The 25,369-nt window shown below is 39.8% G+C and overlaps 1 protein-coding gene across 1 annotated transcript; it reads left to right on the forward strand.

Annotated features, from left to right (window-relative positions):
* Window positions 1-547: 547 nt before the first annotated feature.
* On the forward strand, window positions 548-25,313 carry ANKRD22 (ankyrin repeat domain 22). Its single transcript, XM_081532315.1, has 6 exons — window positions 548-760; window positions 16,217-16,408; window positions 18,380-18,487; window positions 20,908-20,985; window positions 23,681-23,779; window positions 24,042-25,313. Exons 1-6 carry the CDS (start codon window positions 740-742, stop codon window positions 24,117-24,119), a joined length of 576 nt encoding a protein of 191 aa, XP_081388441.1. The 5' UTR covers window positions 548-739; the 3' UTR covers window positions 24,120-25,313.
* Window positions 25,314-25,369: the final 56 nt, after the last annotated feature.

Genomic DNA, 25,369 nt, shown 5'->3' on the forward strand with positions numbered 1-25,369 from the left:
AATGGGACTAATTTTTCCAAAATTTAGTTTCTTTTTGAATTGCTCAAACTTTACTCAGAGATGCCCTTGAAAGCCATTATGAATATATTTATGTATATAAAATAATACAGCTCACAAATTGGCTTTGTTATTTTAATTAGTTTATATTAAAACATCAAGGAATATTAAACAAACTTATCTGTGAATAAAGAGCAATAATCCATCAGTTTTAAAGCTGATTTTTCACCAAGGTCAAGTCCTGTGCCGACATATATGGTTATAACAAGTGAGTTTGTTTGCACTTAGCCTTTCTCAATAGCCACTGAAAACCAGATTTCAATAGGAAATGTCCCAAACACAGTACCCCATTTTGAGCCATGAGTCCTTCCTGCCCCTGTGAGAACTTTCCTTCCCTCTTCAACTCTGCTTCCTTCTTTTCACATGTCACCATTGGCAGAGTAGATATGACTCAGAAACCAGTTCCTCGGGGTTGTAACATTAGATGACACAGGACTTGGGTCATTCATTACACGGTAAACTAATGCCCTTGTTTCACTGGGTTGGGCTCACTGGAAGGTGTGTTGCTGCCCGGGCTGCTGGAAGAATACTCACCAGCGTGGGAAGGAACGACTTGCCACTGACTGACCTGGGCTTCGAAAGAGACCCTTCTCTGGACTGGGAAGGATTTGGATATTAACTGGAAATACCTCAAGAAGATTCAAGAAGCTGTAGAGGTGACGTAAATCCGTGAAGAACCGGTATGGGAATCCTATACTCTGAGGTATGTAAGTTCTCTGGAAATAAGATTCCCAGGGTGTTAAAACTGGCTTCTGCTTTTCAAATGGAACTTCCTATCCCTGTTAATATGTCTTCTTTTCTTCTGTCTCACTTTCTGTAAGAGCATTAAGTTAAAACAAGATCCTGTGTGCTAGTCTTTTTGATGTGTTTAATATTTTTAGGCAATATTATTTTGCAACTCTAAGACTTTAGCTAGACAGAGCCATAGTGTGTACAAGTCATGATGTCCAGATGTTTATGGGGGTAATTTGGATCCATGAAATGAAGTTTATGAAGATGGAGTTAATGGAATTGTGTTTTCTGATGTCAAATATCCAGGGGATAAGTAAAAATTGTCCTCATCTGAATTTTCTAAACAGACAAAAGATAGCCTGGTTCTTTTATGGAACCGTTTGTATAATACAGAGTAACACCTTTCTTTTTGGTATTTGAAAGGAAACTCACCTCTAGCAATTACTAATAAAGTCTGTCCCTATAGAGAAGACAGATAAAAACAGAATGTAGTTTTGATATTTTTGTTTTCATATCTGATGGATATAGAAATACTTTTTCCTATATTGAGAGTAACCAATTAGAATCAAATAGATTTTGACTAATGTTTTAAAGGAGAACAAGAGTGATGTTTAAACAAGAGTCCAAGAGAGGAAATGATGTTATTATTCACAATTTGCTCCCTCTCCTCTGTGACACAGATAGCCTGTCTGTCTGCATTTCATTGCAGACACTCAGTAGAACCTCTTTGGGTGGTTTGTCTATTACTAAAGGCAGTTTCTCAGTGTTGGCAGTTTTATTTAATGCCAGTTGTGGGTGTGTGTTTCTGTAGTCAACTTGTTCTTTAATTAGTTTATATTTCTAGGTAGGTCTTGCCCAGCAACTTTAGGCTGGTGAAAAACTCACATAGATGAAAGTGTCAACACATATAATATGCTAAAATGATACTCTGGCTTTTCTTAAACCCTAGATTGCCTAAGCAATGGGGAGAGGAACTTGTTGAAAACGCAGTTTCAAGGGCCCCCACCCCAGAGAGTCTGTTTCACTCAGTTTAGGGTAGGGTCCAGAAACCTGCTTTGTAGAGGAGCCTCTCAAGTGATCCTGATGCAGGTGATCAGCTTACCACCTCTTGGGAGAGAAACACTGCTTTAGGCTAGTGCTTTTCAAATTTTAATGTGCATCAGTTCAGTTCAGTTCAGTCGCTCAGTCGTGTCCAACTCTTTGCGACCCATGAACCGCAACATGCCAGGCCTCCGTGTCCATCACCAACTCCCTGAGTCCATGCAAACCCATGTCCATCGAGTCGGTGATGCCATCCAGCCATGTCATCCTCTGTCGTCCCCTTCTCCTGCCCTCAATCTTTCCCAGCATCAGGGTCTTTTCCAATGAGTCAGCTCTTCGCATCAGGCAGACAAAGTATTGGAGTTTCAGCTTCAACATCAGTCCTTCCAATGAACACCCAGGACTGATCTCCTTTAGGATGGACTGATTGCATCTCCTTGCAGTCCAAGGGACTCTCAAGAGTCTTCTCCAACACCACAGTTCAAAAACAACAATTCTTTGGCGCTCAGCTTTCTTCATAGTCCAACTCTCATATCCACACATGACTACTGGAAAAACCATAGCCTTGACTAGACAGGCCTTTGTTGGCAAAGTAATGTCTCTGCTTTTTAATATGCTGTCTAGGTTGGTCATAACTTTCCTTCCAAGGAGTAAGTGTCTTTTAATTTCATGGCTGCAGTCACCATCTGCAGTGATTTTGGAGCCCAGAAAAATAAAGTCAGCCACTGTTTCAACTGTTTGCCTATCTATCTGCCATGAAGTGATGGGACCGGATGGCATGATCTTAGTTTTCTGAATGTTGAGCTTTAAACCAACTTTTTCACTCTCCACTTTCACTTTCATCAAGAGGCTCTTTAGTTCTTCTTCACTTTCTGCCATAAGAGTGGTGTCCTCTGCCTATATGAGGTTATTGATATTTCTCCTGGCAATCTTGATTCTAGCTTGTGCTTCCTCCAACCCAGCATTTCTCATGATGTACTCTGCATATAAATTAAATAAGCAGGGTGACAATATACAGCCTTGACGTACTCCTTTTCCTATTTGGAACCAGTCTGTTGTTCCATGTCCAGTTCTAACTCTTGCTTCCTGACCTGCATACAGGTTTCTCAAGAGGTAGGTCAGGTGGTCTGGTATTCCCATCTCTTGAAGAATTTTCCACAGTTTATTGTGATCCACACAGTCAAAGGCTTTGGCATAGTCAATAAAGCAGAAATAGATGTTTTTCTGATACTCTCTTGCTTTGTCAATGATCCATCGGATGTTGGCAATTTGATCTCTGGTTCCTCTGCCTTTTCTAAAACCAGCTTGAACATCTGGAAATTCACAGTTCGCGTATTGCTGAAGCCTGGCTTGGAGAATTTTAAGCATTACTTTGCTAGCGTGTGAGATGAGTGCAATTGTGCGGTAGTTTGAGCATTCTTTGGCATTGCCTTTCTTTGGGATTGGAATGAAAACTGACCTTTTCCAGTCCTGTGGCCACTGCTGAGTTTTCCATATTTGCTGGCATATTGAGTGCAGCACTTTCACGGCATCATCTTTTAGGATTTGAAATACAGGTCACTCAAACATCTTGTTCAAATATAGATTATTCTTCTGTAGGTCTGGCTGGGCCTAAGATAATGCTGCTGGGCCAGGACCGCAGCTGTGAGAAGCCAGACTGTAGTTTTAGCTGTTCCATTCTCCAAGGGATCTTCCCAACCCAGGGATCAAGCCCAGGTCTCCTGCATTGCAGGCGGATTCTTTACTAACTGAACCAACAGGGAAGACCACACTGTAGTTTAGGCCCCAGGAAAAATTACTTATAGAAATCTTTGTGTGAGCAGTGTAATTGTTAATGGCTTGCTGATGTGGCAGGTGGTTGAGTCAAGGCAAGGCAAGACATAATGAGTTGCTTAGCAGTATCAATGAGAATATCCTCAGAAGCAGAATGAATAGTTCATTTTTCAGATATATTGAGGACAAAGCAATGTGAAATTTACTGTGATATTTGAAAGCAAATACAACAACCACATGGATACACACACTTCACATGCTTACACACATCCCTCAAAGACTTTAACTTACCAAGAAACTCATAGGTAATTATTCAAAGTTCATAATTAATATTGAATCAAGGGTAGTATTGACTGAAAAACATATGCACAACCTAAAAGTTGAGGGTTATGTTTTATTCAGCGGACACTCTGAAGATCTCAAGCCCAGAAGGCAACGTCTCAAGTAACCCTGAGAAAACTACTCCAAGGAGGTGAAGGGGGAGCCAGGATATATAGGAGCTTTGCAAGCAAGGGCAGGTAGTAGGAACAAAAGATTACTGTTAACAAAAGAAAACTAGATATCTCAAGTTAAAGAATTTAGTGCTTTTCCATTTATGGAAAGATGCCAGAGTCTGGGCTCACTGAAATAATTTCTTTGATATGCATCTCAGCTATCTGGGGCCTGTATCCTGGTTATCACATCCTGAGGGTTCTCAGGGCTCAATGTAGGGAGTGGCTGCAATCTGCTGGCTTCTAGATGGCAGGTTATTCTTTGTTTTCTTCCTGAGTTCCCTCAGGGCTCACCGGGTCACCTTTGATGGTCAGAGGTGGCTGCAGTCTTTGATGACTGTGACATCCTTTGACATCCTTTTACTGATATGACAGGCAATAAGGTAGTGATGGGATAAAAGGTATTTCCATGTGACTCAGTATCAAATGATACTACTCTGAGTAACTCAAAGAGGTACTTACAACTTGGGCTCACATATCATCTTAACAAAAGAACAGTGAGTTTGTAGATCAGTGGCAAGATGGAAGGAAAAGAACTTTGAGTTCCTAAGGCAGAAAATTGAGGGAAGGCAAATACACAAGATAGCTAATGGAAGATGAGAGCCAGTTTCTGGAGATTGCTTTGTTGCCTTCTCTGGGCTGACAAAGGTAATTTTGTGTTTCCTGGTAGAGAAGGAAGGGAGACACCTTCACAAATTTGTATCCTGCTTTTAAATAGGAGGGCAGAGAACAATCTTTGTATCTGCTTTTTCTCAATTGCATTTACCTCAAAATAACGGTTACATTAAGAGATGAAAATTGGGGTGCATATTCTGCTACTCTCTAGAGTCTTGCATCGCTAATAGTTATGCTATTTTATATATTAATATCTAGCATATATAAATTTATTGAGATATAACTGACATAATATTACATTAGTTTCAGGTGTATAAAGTTATGATTCAATATTTGTATATATTGCAAAATGATCACCACAATAAGTCCAGTTAACATTAGTCACCATACATTAGAATTTAAAAAAATTTTTTTGGCCATGTGGCATGTGGAATCTTAGCTCCCTAATCAGGGTTTGAACCCACACGCCTGCACTGGAAGCTTGGAGTCTTTACCACTGGATCACCAGGGAAGTTCCTAGAAAAACATTTTTTTTTTGGATGATAACTTTTAGGACCCACTCTCCTAGTAGCTTTCAAGCAAGAACTGTACTAACTATAGTCACCAGGCTTACATTGCATCCCAATGACTCTTTTATAACTAGAAATTTGCACCTTTTGACTTCCTTTACCCATTTCCCCCACCTTCCACCTCCTTCCCTCTGTCTCAGGCAACCACCAATCTATTCTCAATATTCATGTGTGCATTTGTGTGTGTGTGTGCATGTTTGTTGTTTTTCATTGTTGTTATTTAGATTCCACGAAGAGTCAGACATGACTGAACAACTAATCACAACACAAAAGTTAGAGTATCTGGTATTTATCTTTTTCTGTCTGACATACTTCATTTTGTATAATACCCTGAAGGTCCGTCTTTGTTATAAGCCCTTGCTAAGTTGCTTCAGTCATGTCTGACTCTTTGCAACTCCATGGACTGTAGCCCACGAGACACCTCTGTCCATGGGATTGTCCAGGCAAGAATACGGGAGTGGGTTGCCATTTCCCCCTCTTCTATGCTGTTACAAATGGTAAAAGAAATTTGTTCCTTTTTATGGATGAATAATATTCCATTGTAGATATAGATGTACCACATTTTCTTTATCCATGTATTCACTGATGGACATTTAAATTGTTTCTAATATATTTTTAAGAAAGAAGGAGAAACTAACACAACACTGTAAATCAATTATACTCCAATAAATATTTTTAAAAAATAGAAGGAGGGAATGAGGGGGCATCCCAGAGTCATTCCTAATGCCTGCAGTAGGGGATATGCTCAGAGCTCAGTGAGAGAACCTAGCTTGGAGTGATCACAACCAGTTACACAAGCTGGACTTTTAAACAGGGCTGATTCATTTAAACCCTAATCACACATATCTGTTCATACTATTTACAATAATAACAAACATGTACTTTGGACTTATTATGTGCCTGGCTGTGCCTGCCAATGCAGGACACATAAGAGATTTAAGTTCCACCCCTGGGTTGGGAAGATTCCCCTGGAGGAGGGCATGGCAACCCATTCCAGTCTTCTCGCCTGGAGAATCCCATGGACAGAGGAGTCTGGGGGGCTACTGTCCATAGTGTCTCAAAGAGTCAGACATAACTGAGGTGACTTAGCATGCACACACACTGTGTTCTAAACATTTTCCATGTATTAACTCATTTAATATACAACCATTTAAGACAGTCAGTCTGATTATCCCTATTTTACCATTGGAAAAAAAACTGAGGCAAAGATGGGCTTCCCTGGGGGCTCAGTGGTAATGAATCCGCCTGCAATCAAGGAGCCACAGGAAGCGCAGGTTCAATCCCTGGGTCCGGAAGATCCCCTGAAAGGAAGGCATGGAGAGTCCCAGGGACAGAGGAGCCTGAGGCAAAGACAGTTTCAGGAACCTGCTCAGAGTTATGCAACTAAATAATATTTACTGGCTAGAGACCTGTGTACATTCAGGGAAGTTCTGCTTATCTGCTGGTGAACCTGCTAAACTCTTTCCCTAAAGCTCTCTAAACAGGCATGTCACCCTCCATAAAGAAGATGGTCTTAACCACTCTGCTCCCCACGAAGACACACTATGGCCCTTTCCCTTAGTTAGAAGAATAGGGTACTAAATCCAGGTGCCAGTGAGGTGCATCTTACTCTCAGCTGTAGAGAAGTGTCGCACTGGGAAGTATTGTTGCAAAACAAAAATTAGAAAGCAGGAATATGTATAAAAACTTAAAGAGCTCAAGAATTTGTGCTTAGGAGACCTATAGAATCTTTGCTAAGCTCTTATACTTGTCAGCTAGGGAATCAGGCCCTAAGAGGAATATCTAGAGAATCATATGATAAATGATGTAGCCCTTTAAACTTTAGGAAAGTTTAATGTTAAAATTACCTATGAACAGAGGTGCTTACAGACACACACACACACACTCTTCGTATTAATGTTTTAGAAATGAATCTATTTTTCAGATAGGAAGATGATACCATAGAAAAAGAGAAAATAGTTTAAAGAAAAGCGGGATCATATTGAAATAAACAGTGTCTAGAGAAAGCAGTTCCAGCTGAGCAGGGCTTTTTGGGAGAGCTGGTACCCCTGAGGAGGAGAGCTCAGTGGGGAGAGAAAGAGAGATGTAATGAGTGGAAAGGCCATTGGAATGGAAATCCAGAAGACCTGAAATTTAGTCCCCATTGTGCCAGAAACTCTAGGCCCTTATGGGAAATCATTCAACCTCTCCAGGTCACAGTTTTGATACACATAACACAAGAGGGCTGGGTGAGATCCAGTTCAGCGTGAAACACTGTGTCATTCCAGATGAGGGAAAAGGAGAAGCAAAGGCAGTTGAAAAAAAAATAATCCTCCCTCATAATTACAAGCTGTATCTTCTTTGTTTGTGTATTGCTCCCTCTGCAAAATTTTGGCATTATGTATTTGAAAAGAGCACCAAAGAGCACCCAGTTGATTTCTTGATTCCTTCCTTGTATATTTTAAGTATTTTACAAATGATAATATGGTACTAAATCACTTTTCAAACAGGAAATAACTTCATTGTATGAGGAGAAACTGGAACTAAGTGTAATAAATATTTATTCATACATTCAGTCATCTATTTGTTTAATCAACAATATTTATTGATCACATACTACATTCCAGGCACATGCGAGCTCCTGGTACATAGTAATAAAAAAAAAAAAAAAGTGGATCTGGACCTCTTGGAGCTACCAATGTGAAATGAATATACAAACTGAAAAAAAAGAATTATATGTAGTGAAAAGAGGAAGCAAGGAAGCAACTGGATAAAGAAAGGCATCTAAGAGGGTTGTATATATGGAATTAGATTTGACCTGAAAGGCTTCTCTGAGATAGTGATATTCGAGCTGAACTCTGGGGAAAATGAATCAGTCTTAGACTCTAGTCTTCGGGATAGTGTTCTGGACAGAAGATATATGTGTGGAGAACCTGAAGCATGGTAAGTTGGGCCAATTGGAATAACTGAGCAGTATATGCAAGGCATGCTGGTGAGAGCAGTTCATCTAGGTACAGGCAATAAGAAGTTTTATTGTCTGTTCAGAATTTGTGCTTGCTTGTGCTCAAGTTGTGTCTGACCCTTTGTGACCCTACGGACTATAGCCCACCAGATTTCTCTATCCATAGGATTTTCCAGGCAAGAATACTGGAGTGGGTTGCCATTTTCTTTTCCATGGGCTCTTTCTGACCCAAGGACTGAACCCACATCTCTTTTATCTCCTGCGTTGGCAGGCAGATTCTTCATCACTGTGCCACCAGGGAAGCCTGGAATTTAGAGGTTAATGAATCTGACTCAGGATTGATTTGCTTTTTGTCATCACTGCTCCGGTGACTCTAAATAATGTCAGTTTAACATAGTCCTCCCCACCCTTGGGCAGTCATTGTTTGGCAGAAAGTCCTGGAGTACAGGAAGCAGTAAGTGTGACACTAATCTCTGGTGGTCTCGACCTGTAGCAGCTTGAAGCAGAGTTTTGGCTCCTGGCAGAGATTGATGTTGGGCCATGGCAGTGAGAGTGTCAAATCCTGGCCACCAGACCACCAGGGACCAGTGATTGGTGACAAGGCCCTGGCCCTTCAGCTGTGTGGAAATGAATTTCCAAGTAGAGATGGAAAGTTGTGAAGCAAGTAAAGTGTTTATTAGGAGGAAAAAGAGTACATATGGAAAGACACACAGGCAGGCTCAGAGAGAGAGAGAGTGCTGTCCTCGTGGTAGTTTGAATTACTCTTATGGGACATTTCTTCCTTTGGCCATTCACCTTGCTTTGCTTGGTTCTGATATATTTGGTGCATCCCAGGATCCTCCTAAGTGTGCACATGCGCCTCTTAGCCAAGATGAATTCTAGCAAAGAGGCCTATGGGAAGTTGACATCACTTACTATGAGGTGATGCTGCCTCCCTTTCTGACCTTCAAGGAGTTTTTCTGCACACGTGTCATCTGGAAAGCCTCCTTGCCTTCGAGAATGAGGAATATGTGATCTTTTATCTCTTACCTGGGTAGGGCTCAGCACCTCTCTTGCTCCAGCTATTTTGGAGTATCTGTCCACAGGGAAGAAACTCCAGCTGTTCAGAGTGGGACCCATCTATCTCCTGCCTCAACACTACTTCCTCCTCAAAGCTCTGCACTTACTTCTTTGGTGGTCTGAGCTGGTGGGGAGATACAGGGCTTCTTATTTGCTAAATCTAGCAGTGAGAACCCATGCTTCCTCTGCCCCTTCTCCTCAAACAAGCCTTTGCCTTCTCCTGGTCCCCATCACTGACCGCAGGGCTTCTCAGTCTCAAGTGTGGTAATGATGCTTTTTTAACTTTCTGGCGGTGAAGACAACATCATGTTCTCAAGGGGATCTTTGTTGGAGAAAGAATAGAAAATAGATAAATGTGTGCCTTGCCTTGATTTCCCCTTCACTGCTACTACTCCTTATAACCCATCCACTGCTGAGACTATCCTTCACATAACATAAAGGCTAGTGGACCTAAAAACAAACAACAACAAAACACCTTGTGCCTCTTTTTTATTTGTCTGAAAGAAAGAATTTACTAAGAAATTTAAGTCACAGTATGTGAAGAAAGGAGTCATCAGAAGGAAAGGCTTGAGATTTATTGTACAAATAAAATTAAACCTTCATTATTGTTCCCTAAGATTTCCTGAATTGAAGAGGAAGAAAATGCTTTCTTGACTTTTCTGGGAAGACATTTCGTTAATATACAAGGCTCTTTACCTGAATCATGTTGCGTCAAAAGCCACTCATCCTTCTCAGAAGTTGTTAGGGAACATTTTAATCCCCCCCCCACACATCTCTTTTGCCATGCCATGTAACATGCAGGATCTTAGTTCCCTAGCCAGGGATCAAACCTGTGCTCCCTGCATTGGGAACACAGAGTCTTAACCGCTAGACCACCAGGGAAGTCCCAGAGAACATTTTAAATGAGTGGATCTTCAGCATGGAGATGGTTAATAAGCAACTTATCGAGGCAGAGTGCCACATCATCTTTCTTTAGACTGATAATTAGGGAAGATCCTCTACACTTAAAGGGAAGCAATACTGAGAATGGGGGTGATGGGAGAAATTTTGCTTTTAGAGAATCTATAATGGTGCAGGCAGCTCAGATTCTTCCATGTTACTAAAAATGCAAACCCGTGGACTGTAACTCATCAGGCTCCTCTGTCCATGGAATTCTCTAGGCAAGAATACTAGAATGGGTTTGCCATTCCCCTCTCCAAGGGATCTTACCAACCCAGGGATTGAATCTGGGTCTCCTGTATTGGCAGGTGGATTCCTTACCGTCTAAGCCACCAGGAAAACCTGAAAAGGTGAGATACAAAGTGGGACAGAGGTGGGCTTCTAGCACCCAGCTCTCGACCATTTTTAAGGCCAGACGTGTACACTTCCTCTTCTTCTGGCTGATCTGCGAATTAGATGGGCATAAGCAAGATAAACAGGAGAAAATCAATCAAAAGTTTGATAATATGTTTACATGGGAGAGACCCAGGAAAACTGAGTAGCTCGCCAAAATGGCTGAAACCCTCACGTTAAATACCATCTTCAGCTTAATATGAAGAGGATGTCGGGGTAGTGATTTGAGACTTCAAAGGGAGGAAGGCAATTCATGTAAAGATGAAAAAGCAGAGAACTTCCCTGGTGGGCAGGTGGCTAAAACTCCATGCTCCCAGTGCAGTGGGCTCAGATTTGATCCCTGGTCAGGGAACTAGATCCACAGGCCACAACTAAGATCCAGTGCAGCCAAAAAAACAAAAAAAAAACCCCAAAATAAACATTTTTCTTTAAAAAGATGAAAAATCAAACATTTGGTAGATGGATGTTTGCTGGGCATGCAGAAACAGTGGGACACAAAGTGGACTCTGATCTTTAGGCTTTGCTGAGTTTTCCCCATATTCCTTGCAGAGATCTCTGGTGATAGCTCTATTCTGGAACAGGCCTTTTTTTTTTTTTAATTATAGTTTATTTACAATGTTGTGCCAATCTCTGCTGTATAGCAAAGTGATTCAGTTTTACATATACATACATTCTTGTTTTTAAATATTTTTTCTATTACGGTTTATCCCAGGAGACTGGATATAGTTTCCTTTGCTATACAGTAGGACCTTGTTGTTTATCCATTCTAAATGTAATAGTTTACATCTACCAACCCCAAACTCCCAGTCCATCCCTCTCCCTCACCTCAGCCCCTGGGCAACCACAAGTCTGATCTCAACCAATAGTCTATGAGTCTGTTTCTATTTCATAGATAGGTTCATTTGTGCCATATTTTAGATTCCATATGTAAGTGATATCACGTGGTATTTGTCTTTCTCTTTCTGACTTACGTCACTTAGTATGATAATCTCAATTGCATCCGTATTTCTGCAAATGGCATTAGATTCTATTTCCATATAGGTCATTACTGGGCATTGAGTAGAGCTCCTTGTGCTATCCAGTGGATCCTTTCTAGTTATCTTTTTTATATATAGTAGTGTGTACATGTCAATTTCAATTCCCCAGTTAATCCCTCCTCCAATAATTAGTGATGGGGCTTCCCCAGTGATGGGGCTTCCCCGGTGGCCCAGCAGTAAAGAATGCACTTGCAATGCAGGAGACACAGGAGACTTGGGTTCGATCCCTGGGTCAGAAAGATCCCCTGGAGTAGGGAATGGCAACACACTCCAGTATTCTTGCCTAGAGAATCCCATGGACATCAGGTTGCAAAGAGTTGGACATGACTGAAGTAGCTTAGCATGCACAATAATTAGCTATGTTGAGCATCTTTTCTTGTTCCTACTGACCACCTATATGTCTTCTTTGCAGAAATGCCTAAGATCAGTTGGTAAAGAATCCACCAACAATGCAGGACACCCTGGTTTGATTCCTGGGTTGGGAAAATCCCCTGGAGAAGGGACAGACTACCCACTCCAGTATTCTTGGGCTTCCCTTGTGGCTCAGCTGGTAAAGATTTTGCCTGCAATGCAGGAGACCTAAGTTCAATCCCTGGGTTGGGAAGATTCCCTGGAGAAGGGAAAGGCTACCCACTCCAGTATTCTGGCCTGGAGAATTCCTTGGACTGTACAGTCCATTGGGTTACAAAGAGTCAGATACAGCTGAGTGACTTTCATACACTTGGCAAAGAATCATAATAGGCCCTTTTATCTAAATTCTTCAGGTAGCTAAATGGGAGGTAAAAAGAAAGACTTTCTGAATCTTCAGTTTCTTAAATATAACCAGCCTAAATTAATCCTCATGCCAAAGAGACACATTTTGGGGTGGCAAATTTTGCTCTCCTACATCATTAACCCATTCATCTATTTAAACATAATTGCTGTTTATTGAGTATCTAAGTCTATATTTATTTATGATAAAAACATGTTAGCATAAAGCATGAAGGTCAAACCTCAGATTTTCTGGCAAAAAATTCAGCTGATATAAAGTTCTCTATATCTTGACTATCTTTTCTCCGTTGCTTTGAACCAAACTATTCAAATTTCCTTAGCACCAAATTGTTATTCTCTTTAGTAAGGTTAGTGCTTTGACTTCTGTTCTCTATCCCATCATTACTCTTTCAGTAATTATTTATGTGATAACCATCTCTGCTTATCTTCACTGGCTCCTATGTTTTTAAAAAATAATTATAAGGGTATAGTTTATATTAATTGAGGGTTTATTATGAGTCAGATCTGAGCTATGTGCTTTATTTATACAGTCACGCTTAATCCTTTTTGTAATCTAATAAAGATGTGATTATTAAATGAAGAAAGAAACTGAACACAAATTGTTTAAGTTGTCCAAATAGCACTGTTGTTAAATGGCCGAGCTGAGATCGGAACCTAGAAACTTTGTTTCCAGTGCCCGTATTTATAGCCACTTGAAACTACCACCTTGTCTATAAGGGGGGCAGAACTTGGGCTAGACCCTGCTCTTCCCCTCTGGGTACCCACTGGCTCCCTTTTAGCTTTCACTACCAAACTTACAATCCAGTCCAGTATTCTTTTCTGGGAAATTCTGCAGACAGAGAAGCCTAATGGGCTACAGTACATGGGGTCGCAGAGTCAGACATGGCTGAGTGACTGAGTACACACACACCAAACTTGCCATGAATTCCTCTCTGATCACACTCTTTAATTCTTCTTAATCCGAGTACTCAGGCCCCTATAATCTGCCTTCTGCCCAAGCCTGTCTGAAGTTGATCTCTGAATGGTCATTAATGATCAGATCCAACAATCCTTTCTTGCACTTGACTTTCTTAATTCTATCTTCCTTCTTGAAACTTTTAAACATTTTTTTTTTTTAGCGGATATCGCTAAACACAGAAACTGTGTGTCTCGGATATAGGAAGCCTAGGAATGACGGAAAGATAAGGTCAGGTTAATATTGTAAGTAATGTTGCTCAACTAGGATTGAGAACACACGCCAAGGCGCTGGGCAAGTCTTGCAGGAAAACTGTCCACTTTTCCTTTCTTCCTCATATTTAACTCTCAATGAAGATTTTGAGCAGCCCAAGCAGAGGGAGCTTTGTGTGCTGTCCTGTGTGAATTGTGGGCTCTTAAAATGTTCGAATATTTTAAGAGAATCTGGAAAGCCAGATTACTACATGAAAAACTCCACCTTTTTAAATGTCAATAAAAATTTTACAAAAAGAAAAAGTAACAGTTCGTATAGGATGTCTAACCAAGCCAAGAAGATACTTTACTTTTTAACAGAAAAATTAACTCTAGAGCCACCTGTTTTTAAGTTTCTGAGACCATCACTTCCCAAACGCTAGTCCATGAGTAGTAGTGATAAGAGGCAAAGTTTCACAGATCTATGGTTAAATTTTTAAAAAATGAAACGGGTTTTCCAAACAGCTAAATCTAGCTTATATGACAGACTGTTATTTTCCTTCTGATTACAGACTGAGGTCTGTTGTCAGTGTTTTTAAGACTCCGAGCTGCCCCCTAGTGGAGATAGCATGTGTAACAGCATAGAATTTTCTCATCTGCTTGTGCAAGTCATCCAACAAATCACTTCTGTGTGAAGTCTAAATAAAAGTTGAGAGTGAAAGTGTAGTCGCTCAGTCGTGTCCGACTCTTTGAGATCCTATTGACTGAATGTAGCCGCCAGGCTCCTCCGTCCATGGGATTTTCCAGGCAAGAATACTGGAGTGGGTTGCTATTTCCTTCTCCAGGGGATCTTCCGGACCCAGGGATGGAACTCACGCCTCCTGCATTGCAGGCAGGCTCTTTACCATCAGTTAGACATAACAATTTAATTTTATAATTAAAAAAAGCTTTGCCTCCTTTGCATTTGGGCCGTATCTTTTTCTGGCTTCTCTTGCAATCTCTCTTACCACTATTTCTTTACCTCTTGGCAGATATTGCTAATTAATTTAATTAATACTTGTTTTAGTCACTAAATTATGCCCAACTCTCCCCAACTCCATGGACTGCAGTCCACCAGGTTCCTCTGTCTATGGAATTCTCCAGGTAAGAATACTGGAGTGGGTTGCCATTTCCTCCTCCAGGGGATCTTCTTGACCCAGGGATCGAACCTGTGTCTCTTATGTCTCCTGCATTGACACACGGGTTCTTTACCACTAATGCCACCCAGGAAACCCATAAGCGATAATAATAACTTCCATAAACTAAGTATGATTCATGTGCTAGGTATTTTAAGTGTTTTTTAATACTGTCTAGTTAAAATCAATCTGAAAATATTTAATGTTTTTCTACTCTGTTCCCAGTGCTGCCCAACACTTCATGAAACTGATCTTTGAATGGTCATTAATGATCAAATTCAGCAATCTTTTCTGGGGCTGTGGTGGTGAATGGAATTATTTAGTCTCTATTCAGGTGGAATTTCTAGCCTGAGCTTCAGTTCTTCCCCTCACTCACTGTGGCCTCAACACCTCCTGATTCACACTGGTGTGAAACACACAATTATAAATAAGAAAAGAGGTATAATTATGCCAGTTGCTGTAAAGGAATGCCTCAGCCAGGAAAGACTTAGATAATGTGAAAATAAGTTATGACATGAAGGATAAGCTAGAAGTTAGCCAAGTGAGGAGAGAGGTGAAAAGTGTTTTGCTTAGCTTGTTTGTTTTGTAGAGGGGGTAGTAAGGGCAGAGGCCCTGATGGGGAAATTAAACATGGGCTTCCCTGGTGACGCAGTGATAAAGAATCCACCTGCCAATGTAGGAGACATGGGTTTGATCCCTGGGAAGACCCTCTGGTGAAGGAAATAGCAATCCACCCCAGTATTCTTGCCTGGGAAATCTCATGGACAGAAAAGCTTGGCAGGTTACAGTCCATGGAGTTGCAAAAGAGTCTGACATGACTTAGCGACTAAATAACAACAAATTGAAAAAAAGAGAGAAGTTCAGAGGGAGAGCAGAGAGGGAAAATCAGGCAAGATTAGGTAGGCTCAGAAACTCCCATCGTGCTTTGCAAATTTCCTTATAATGCTTTATAAAATAAAAAGCATCTAGTTGCAACTAATTACATAATTCAATATTTGTGTATTATTTGTCTGAAATAGGTCTTTCCCACTGTGTAGAGTTCCTTGGTGGGGTGGAGGAGAAGGGGGCAGGTGGTCATATGTCTTTGACCCATTACTTGGTGCTGCCCTGAGCTCCTCCCATAGGCCGATTTCATTTTGAGTAAAATCCTTCTTACCTGACAGACATTAATCCATGAACCGAACATATGATTTCTTTACCGAGTTAGTAATATTGTATCCATCCTTTCACTCATTGGTCTTGGATGAATGTGCCTGTGTGCCAAGCAATTTAGGAAATCATAAGAGGTTCCTTGTATACTTATGCTTGTCCTGGACTTAAGACTAAACATAATGGAGACCCAAGATCTCATCTACAAAGCAGTGGGTTACTGTTCCAAAACACAGAATTTCAAGGTATCAGGTGATTTTTTTCTTTTTTTGGCTGTAGTTTAATTATTCCTGTATTTCAAAACCTGCTTTTGTTTTCCTCTCCTCAGCCCATCTGCCAGGCAGCCTATCAGAATGACCTGGGTCAAGTGTGGCGGTGGGTGAGGGAAGACGGCAACTATATCAACGTCCAAGACGGCTTTAATGGAGACACCCCCCTGATCTGTGCTTGCAGACGGGGGCACCTGAGAATCATTTCCTTCCTTCTGAGAAGAAATGCTGATGTGAATCTCAAAAACCAGGTGAGGCTGTGACCACGGTAATACCTTTCCCCATGGCCCACTGGAAGTAGTGGACATCATTTGCTTGTTGTTTGCAATTCCTAATATCAACAAAAAATTTTTTGGCCTTACTTTAGAGAGACTGACACTTACTGAGGCCATGTTATCAGGCTAAAAAGCAAAATAAAGCATAGTTCCATGAGCAGGCATAGTTCCATGAGCAGGCATATTTTGTGGGTTTTTTGGCAATTATGTCCTTGCATTTATGAAAAACAAAACAAAACAGGAATGGTTCACTCATTTGTCTGCAAAGAGCATTTTCCTTTCTTTTCCTCCTTCTCCTCCTCCCCAGGCTTCTCTTTGCCCTTCTTCTTTCTCTGCTCATCTTCCTCACTATTACAAAAGTAATTGGCAAGAGTCCTCGGAAAACAAGTATTGACCTGGTGCTGCTATTTCATTAGTTAGACTTTTGCCTACTATGTCAATGTTCTGATCTCCAGAAGATTCTATAATTTGCTTATGGAATAAAAGAATTTCACTAAGAAATTTGCAAAGAACAAATATGAGGCTACTTGAAACCAGACAGAACATGCTGTGAACATCCTTTCAGAACCTGATGGGAATGTCCAGTACTGGCATCACAGTAAAGCCGACATTTAAAGGACACTGAGCGAATATTAAAAGTCACTCTTTGTAATAATTGTGAATGCCCAGTACCCACTCAAGTACATTCAATGACAGAAAATAGCCCATAAGGCCCCACTTGCCCCTTCCAAGTCACTTCAAAGTCCACATTTGGAGTAATAATATATTATCAGAAAATGGATCACTGCTGGACTTTCTTGTTTGTGCTTCCTATTTTTTGTGTTGTTGGGTTTAAAAGCAGGTCATGGCTGGGCTGACTCTAACAGATAGGCAGTTCAGTGGAGTGTGACATGATTGCCCCAGCACCCAGCTGAGGAACCAGGTGGGTGGCCTTGTGGTGAGAGAGGGTGGCCAAGACAGATGTGTCTGGGTTCATGACCTCTCAGGAGACTTGATGGTTAGGAAGCTAAGAGAGGGAGATGTTTTTCAACACCAGAACGGGCTGTGGAGGCAGCTTAGCTCTGTTTGGCAGAGAACCTGAGCCAGCCTGCTCATGGAGATCATGGAAAGGACTTCAGTGGATACCTAAGTAGAAATTTTATGAGAAGCGGTATTTGGTTTGCAATTTTAAAAATAGTTTAATGGTTTTTTAAAGGTTTAATCTGTTACATTTTCCCCCATTATTAATTCTTATACATTAATAAGTTGAACTGGTGCTTTCTCATTTCTTAGTTCTATGAACTGCCTTCAGGAGTACTAACCAGAGTCCTTAAAAACACACAAACAAAAAGCTCTGGTGTGTACCATCGATGATTAAGGAGGGGTGGTGGTGGTAGCTTTGTTACTAAGTCGTGTCTGACTCTTGTGACCCCATGGTCGGTAGCCCACCAGGCTTCTCTGTCCTTGGGGATTCTCTAGACAAGAATGCTACAGTGGGTTGTCATGCCCTCCTCCAGGGATCTTCCCGACTCAGGGATCAAACCCAAGTCTCAAACCTACACCTCCTGCATTGCAGTTGAATTCTTTATTGCTGAGCCACCAGGAAAGCCCAGATTAAGGAGTAACTATAGATTTTCATACTAAATTCAGTCCTTTGTTTATATCTCAATGTATTTTTTCCCCCAAACCAAAACGAGTGTGATAATCCATCTTTTGATAATTTGTAAAATGTACATTTTATTTACTGTCTTCTCCTGTGGTCCAACTTTTCCTTTAGACTGTACTGTGTTCAATATTCTGGTCAACGGAAGACAGGGTTTACTCATTAGATGTACTCTTCAGAAAAGGTTGCCATGTGTACCAACAAAAATAAAAATCACAGACTAAATGTTTGATATTATAATTTAAAATCTGAATTTTGAAAAATAGTGTTTTATTAATAAAGAGTCCTTTTATGATTTTTTTCAGAAACAGAGAACCTGCTTACATTATGCCGTGAAGAAAAGATTTACCTTCTTTGATTATCTACTCATTGTCCTCTTAATGCCTGTCCTGCTTATTGGGTATTTCCTCATGGTGAGTACAACACTCATGAGATAAGTGAGTAAGATATCATCAGCATGAGTCATTAAGTTTTGCTACACTGGTGAGATGTAAATAAACAGTAACAAAAATAAGCTTTTGGTTTGTATTCTATAAATGACATTTCCAACATATATGCAATGCTATGATTGAAGTAAATCAAGAATAAAGGAAGCCAGATCAATCAATCAATGATAAAATAATCTATGCAATGTTTATTTGGAAAAAAATTAATTTTGATTATGAATCTTCTGAAGGAAAAGCAAAAATTTTAAATATTAAAAAAATCTCCTCCCTACTATTTATTTTCTATCTCTCTCTCTCTCTTTTTTTGGTAAGAAAAGTGTAAGTCTGTACATATCTTTCTGAGTTTCTGACTTTTAGGACCCACCCTTATGTGAATTAAAAAACAGATCCGAGGAGATTTGCACCAGAAGCTGACAAACACAGGAGATCTTTACAGAGAATTTGAAGCCCATCTTTCCCCTTGGTAGATTTATTCAAGCTTGAAGGAATCTTTGGAGCGCAGTAATCTACTTGCATAAAGAAAGATGCAGTTGGTATATGAATATAGTCATATTATGAGTAGAAAATGAAGCTTGAGTTTTTTTCCCAAATAGAGTGACAGGTTTGCACTGACTCATTCCCTTTTTCCCACCTGGTTCTTCTGGCAAGTTCCACATTTGAGAGATGACTCAACATATATGCAATTTATTCCAGTTAAGTGACCAACTCCCTTCCCTTCTTGCTAATAGACTATGGGTGTTAGTTATTCTTGTCAACATAAGCTCCAGAACAAACTCTGCCAGTAGGCAATGTGATTATCTCCTTGAGTAATTAAATGTTATAAATTTTGAAGAAGTATAATTAAATATGGTAACATTGATTCTGATGCTTGGATTTATGAGAGAGGGAAAACTATAATTCACTGACAAACATAATCTGTTTATACTCTCGAAAAAGTTCTTAAAAATGTATATTTAGTCCACAGCATTTGAATATTTGTAGTTTTATTGTGTGTGTGTGTGAGGGGGCAGAATCTGCCATTCACTTCCAAGCCTTTTTAGAGATTATGAAGAAAAAGTCTCAATTATGATTGGTCAGGCTGTTTCAGAATTTGTTGACACACAAATTGCTAAGACAGTACAATGTTTAAAGCTGGAGCCTGGGCAAAAAAGATGAATTACAGTGAATAAGTCAGCTCTGATTGCACATGTATTATATTCATTCACGGGGCCTGAAGTTGTAAATTTGTGATGCATAAGCAATAAATGACATCAGAGGAAATAATCTGGGAAGGGATCAGAAAGGACTGTGTTACATCAGAGGACAGGAGGAGAAAGGCAGATATTGAGGTGGGAGGGAACTGCAAAGAGAAGACAGCTGGATGGAGCTTCCTAAATGATAAAAGGGCTTAACTCCAGGACAGACACGCCCACCTGAATAGGGACAGCCAAGCTCCCTACACAGTGGAATGGCGGGGGATGCCCAAAGTGTCCTGTGATCAGAATCTCAGAAGACTAGGCAGGAAAAGTGGATTTCTGAGGAGCCTAGTTAATTTCATTCATGTTTTCAATCATTCACCACATACTTATTATAAACCTTTTATGTGCCAGACACTGTGCTGGGTATTAGGAATACAATGATGCACCAAACAGGTTTGGTCCTTGTCCTCATGAGAGTTAGATGGTAGTGAAGAATGAGTCATTCAATCAGACAGTGAAAGAAACTTATGAAATGCTCATGAGGTAGTTGGTACACAGAGGTGGTCAATGGAGAGGGATGTTGCCTGGACAGGTAGGTCAGAGAAAGCCTGTTGGAGGAAGAGGGGCATAGGGTGAGATATTTACCAGGCAAAGAAGAAAGAGAAGAGGTTTCTAGGCAGAAGAAACATTTAGTGCAACTCTTCTATGGCACAGGGGAGCCTGTGGGGATGAAAGACTAACAGAGGCCAATGTGGCTGGAGCAAGGTGAGCCAGGGGGTGTGGTTGAGATGGCTGGGGCCATAGTGGAGGGCGGAATATATGGGGATTGCCACAGGCTGAAGATTTCGCTTTTGTCCCCAGAGCAATGGGATGTTACAGAAAGGTTTTGAGTGAGGAAAGGAAAGACAGGTCACTGGACTCCAACCTCAGTGGGATTTGGCAAGTCTGGGATGGCGCCCTAGATTTTGCATTTCTAGGTCCCCAGATGCTGATGCTGCTACTCCAAGACCACACTCTGACCACCATGGCTTTCCCTAATTGTTATTGGAAGGCAGGGGGGAGGTGGGGAGAATTTAAGAATGATGCATAGATGCAGGGGGATGTTGGGATTAAAATAAAGCCTATTGCTGGGAATATTCCAGATATAAGATGGAGACAGTGTTTGTAAATAACCCTCTCTTGTTCTTCTTGTGCTTGCTGTTGTAACAGGTGTCAAAGACGAAGCAGAATGAGGCTCTTGTACGAATGCTGCTTAATGCTGGTGTCGAAGTTAATGCCATAGACTGTGTAAGCTTACATTTGTAGTCACTTTGAAATAACATTCAAAATGGTATTTATGGGTAGTATACTTGTCTCAAAAGAGTCAGACATGACTTAGCAACTAAACAACAACAATACTTGTCATCTATAAAGTTGCTTGTTTTTTATTTTGTGAAACACTTGAACGTTTAGTTGCTCCTTTCTTGCCTTTCTTCTTCCCTCCCTCCTTCTTTGCCTCCCTCCCTCCTGCCCTCCTTTCTCTCCTTCCTTTATACTGTGTCAGGCAACCTTGAGATTGCCACTGAACTCACGGGATTAATACTTGCATTGAATGTAGGACATTTTAAAGAGAACTGCTCCACCAGTAGTGGGAAGTTAATAAAAATGGAGGCTCTGATTACAAAATTCCATTCTCAGTAGTTAAGCTGGAATCCAAATGCCTGTGCGTAAACCTTGCCAGGTTTTACGTATGCGAGCTGTGGCAAGTTTTAAACTTACCTGGCTCTTGGGTTTCCTCATCTGTAAGATGGGGACATCACTAGTTCTTACAAGGCTCATCACGTGCATCACAGTAAGTGCTCAATGAATCCTAACAGCTGTTGCAGCCAAAACCCCAACCCACTGGTGAGAAGGTCCCCAACTGCAAACTAAGGAAAAATAAGGGTAAAGGTCAAAGAGAAATCCAAATGACAGTAAAAGCAGTGATAACAGAAGCACTGTAAGCTACTTTTTTCCTGTTTAAATATAAGATTTTGTTTTCACCTTTTGCCCCATACCCTTGCACTCATCTTCTCTTACATGATAATAAAGGGATCAGAAGTTTACTTGCATGAAATTTTGCTTATATTACTAAAGTGAAATTTTGATTCCCAGTTCTTTATTGAAAGGGCAGGCAAGTTGAAATTTGATCCTAAGAAAACCAATATTCTTAGGTTTTCTTTATGATCCATGCTGTGCACATTCATGCTGTGTATTTTATGCTGTGTACATCCGTGTGTGTGCATGTTTATTACCATTTTTCTGTGATAGAGAAAATGTCCCCACCCCGTTTGCATTATTGTAATTTTAGTTTTGGTTATATTGGTACTGTTTAAATGGAGGTAACTCTCTTTCTCTCTCTCTCTCTCTCGGAGAGAGAGAGAGATACAGGAGGAGAATGCCCAAGAGAATACATTTATGAAATGAATGTTTACCCTTTTATTTAAGGTAGAATTTTTGGATTAATTTGAATAGACTGTGCATCATCATTTTCTTAGATAACTTTGAAATGTATTAAGATATTTGAAAAACCCAAAAGATTTGTACTGCTTGGTCTTCTTATTTAAATTCAAAAGGTGTATTTCTTTTTTTCCTTTTCTTTTTTTTTAATAGTTTTTGCTTTAAATATTGTCTAACCATTTGCGGTTAGAGACTGTATTGGATGACTTCTGATGTCTTGTCTAATACAAGATTCTGCTTAGTGTTATTTGTACAACTAAAACTATGTAAAACACGTGTAATGTCTTGAAAGATCATTTCATCCAGAGCTTCTTAGTTTTTAGCTTAGTAGTTGATGATTTTCAACTTGCTACACTGAGGATGTATATAAATGAGTCAACAGAGGATGTATATATATTTTAAAATGTGTTCATAATAATAATTGCAAACTTAATTTCCCTTAAAAAAGGTTTAAAACTTGCCTATGACTGGAATTTCCCTAGGACATTTTTCTCATGATCTATGTCTCTCTCCATCTCTAGATAGAAAAATCACATTTCTTCATACACGCAAGCACATACATGCAGACATACTCTTTCCCCACTATTTTTCAAAAACCATCTGAATATTAAGGTCCATTTTCCAAATCTAAGTAATGTAGTATATTGCATTTTAAGTAATTAGATCCTATTTATTTTATATGGAAAAATTCAGATCCAGATCTTCATTTAACATGTTATCATTTAATAAAAAAATAAGTGATTGCAGCATTATTTCCTATGATCTTAGAAGAATTTACGGAGAATAAGATCTAGAGTCAATTTTATTAGTCTTGATAGTCAAGCATAATATTTCTTCACTTCTTGAATATTATTATTCAAAATCATAGCTATTTGGCTGCTTTTTAAAAGACAAAATTTTGGGCACGAATATCTCAGCTATAAATTTCCTTTTACTGTCAGTTAGTGTTTTAAATTAGACCCACCTAGTAGATCTGCTATTGTATAATACATAATATAAGCTGCAACAAAGCAAGGATGGGCAATGACTATGTGGACCAGCACTGATCTCATAGGTGTGCTATAACATCTGAGCACCAGCAACCTTCTTCAGATGGAGGGATTTTGATTATGAACCATAAAGGATGATATTTGTAAAAAGTTGCACTTGGAAACTTTTTAAGAGTAAAGATGGGAACATAATCAAGGTGGTGATTGTCCAGAATTGTAGAAAGAAACCTTGGGATAGTTCAGCATCAGCCTTTTATAAGTGGAATTTGTTTAGTCTGTAACAGAAAACAAGAAGCAAAGATATGGATGACTTACAGGATGTTGATAATATACACACTGAGGCAGAACAGACTTTTTGAGCCCAAGAAATGTAATTGCATGTGGACGGTTTGCAGACTGTTGGTTTGGCTTAGTTGTACAAGACAAAGTATGAAAAGTACTTGCTAAAGAAGCCATGTGTACAGTGTGTAAGGGTTCCGATGGATCCGTGGCATTGTTGGTCTTTTGTGTTTCAGTATGGCTGCACTGCGCTCCACTATGCCTGTGAAATGAAAAACCAGACTCTCATTCCTCTGCTCCTTGAAGCCCATGCAAACCCCATGATAAAGAATCAGGTAAGGATCTGTGGACCATGGTCTGAGGTCCTTCCAGCAGCATCACCCTCTAATGTTGGCCTTGTGTTGACATAAATAAATTGCCCCCGAAGTTGTTAATAGCAAATTATTAAGGAATCAAGTTATCCCATTAAAGTTAGAACCCAATGACATTCAAAGCCCTTGCCAAGCCTGTGAGTCAGTCACTCCAAACTGTTTACTAGATCCTTTGCATTGACATTTGACTTTCTTGGTGATAACTATAGCTTCTTTTTCTTCTCAGCTTGGTGAGACTTCCCTGGATATTGCACAGAGATTAAAATTTTCCCAGATTGAATTAATGCTAAGGAAAGCATCATAATCTTTGCGATCTCATATGAAGAAGTCGAAAAAGGCTTGGATTGTGTCTCAATCTTGGACTGTGGGTCTATGGAACCCTCACTCTGGAGACCCCCATGGTATGGGGATAATGTTACCATGGGTAACATTTTCAAAGAGCTTTGTATTTCTAATGTTTTTATGCTCAGTGGAATTCATTGTGGTCACAATCCTTCTGGGGGAGACACTAAAGATGTTGGACTCTCCACATCAGTCAAAAAAGGTGATGTTTCAAAGTCAATCTCTCCTGAAGGAAAGGATCAGTGTTCTCTCTTTTTAGTTGCGCTGCTCTTATAAAGAGCCTGTCCCATCCACATCCTGCCCCAAGAGACAAACTGTTCCTCTGAGGCTCCCTTGAGTAACAAGATGAAGAATCAAGCGTATATATTCGTAAAGAATGGTGTATGTATATGTGTAGGTTTAGAGATTTACATGTAAATATTCCAACTTCAACAAAATCACGTATCAGTTGTCAACAACAGATATTGGCAAATGCTTCAAGTCAGAGCTTTTTTTCCCTTACAAAGAGCCAGTGTACCAGCACATCTCTAGATGTTTTGCTATCAGTTTACAAATTAGAGCCATGTTGATTTCAAACATGATTATGTGACTATCAAGTTGTTTGTTCAAAAATATTTTTATGATTCTCTTGTGAACGTAGGACAGTTACTAACCTTGTTAGTGTATTTTTTATTGATAAAATAAAAATATTGTAAATTATTTGAATAAAAGAATTCTTTACAAGAAAGAACTATGTGATGAGGTGGTGTCTGGATTAAACTTCTAGAGGAGAGATGGTGAACATTGAAATATCTGTCTCAAGTTCTTTGCCAGTGAGAGAGAATACAGAAATAAGCACATTTAAAAATGATTGAATTTTGCAAAGCAAGACTGCATCTTGAATATTTTTAGCCATGGACTACACAGTGTGTAGTAACAAATGCAGTCTAAGAATGAAAGATTTACCATCCTCAAACAGAACAAAAGTCTAATAAAAAAATAAAATCCAGGAAAATTTATTGAACTCTGCATAGTACCTTAAGCACATATTTTATGAGAGAAGTAGTTGTGTATAGATATAGATCCTGAAGACCTTAAATGTCTCTTACTACATTGTCTAAGATCCATTCACATTGAACTGAGTTATAAAGTGACTCTGAAGATTAAAAAAAAAAAAGTGAAACTTCCAACAAATTCCCAGTATGCCTTCAGTTTGGTGTCAGAGTTTTGCAA

Source organism: Giraffa tippelskirchi, chromosome 2 (genome assembly GCF_054371585.1).
Source record: "Giraffa tippelskirchi isolate mGirTip1 chromosome 2, T2T-mGirTip1v1.2.pri, whole genome shotgun sequence".
NCBI classification, from domain to species: Eukaryota; Metazoa; Chordata; class Mammalia; order Artiodactyla; family Giraffidae; genus Giraffa; species Giraffa tippelskirchi.

Coding starts and splice junctions, on each gene's coding strand:
- ANKRD22 (XM_081532315.1), top strand. CDS start 740: ATGGGAATCCTATACTCTGAG. Junction 16,409..18,379: donor ATGTGAATCTCAAAAACCAG/GTGAGGCTGTGA, acceptor GATTTTTTTCAG/AAACAGAGAACCTGCTTACA. Junction 23,780..24,041: donor ACCCCATGATAAAGAATCAG/GTAAGGATCTGT, acceptor TTTTCTTCTCAG/CTTGGTGAGACTTCCCTGGA.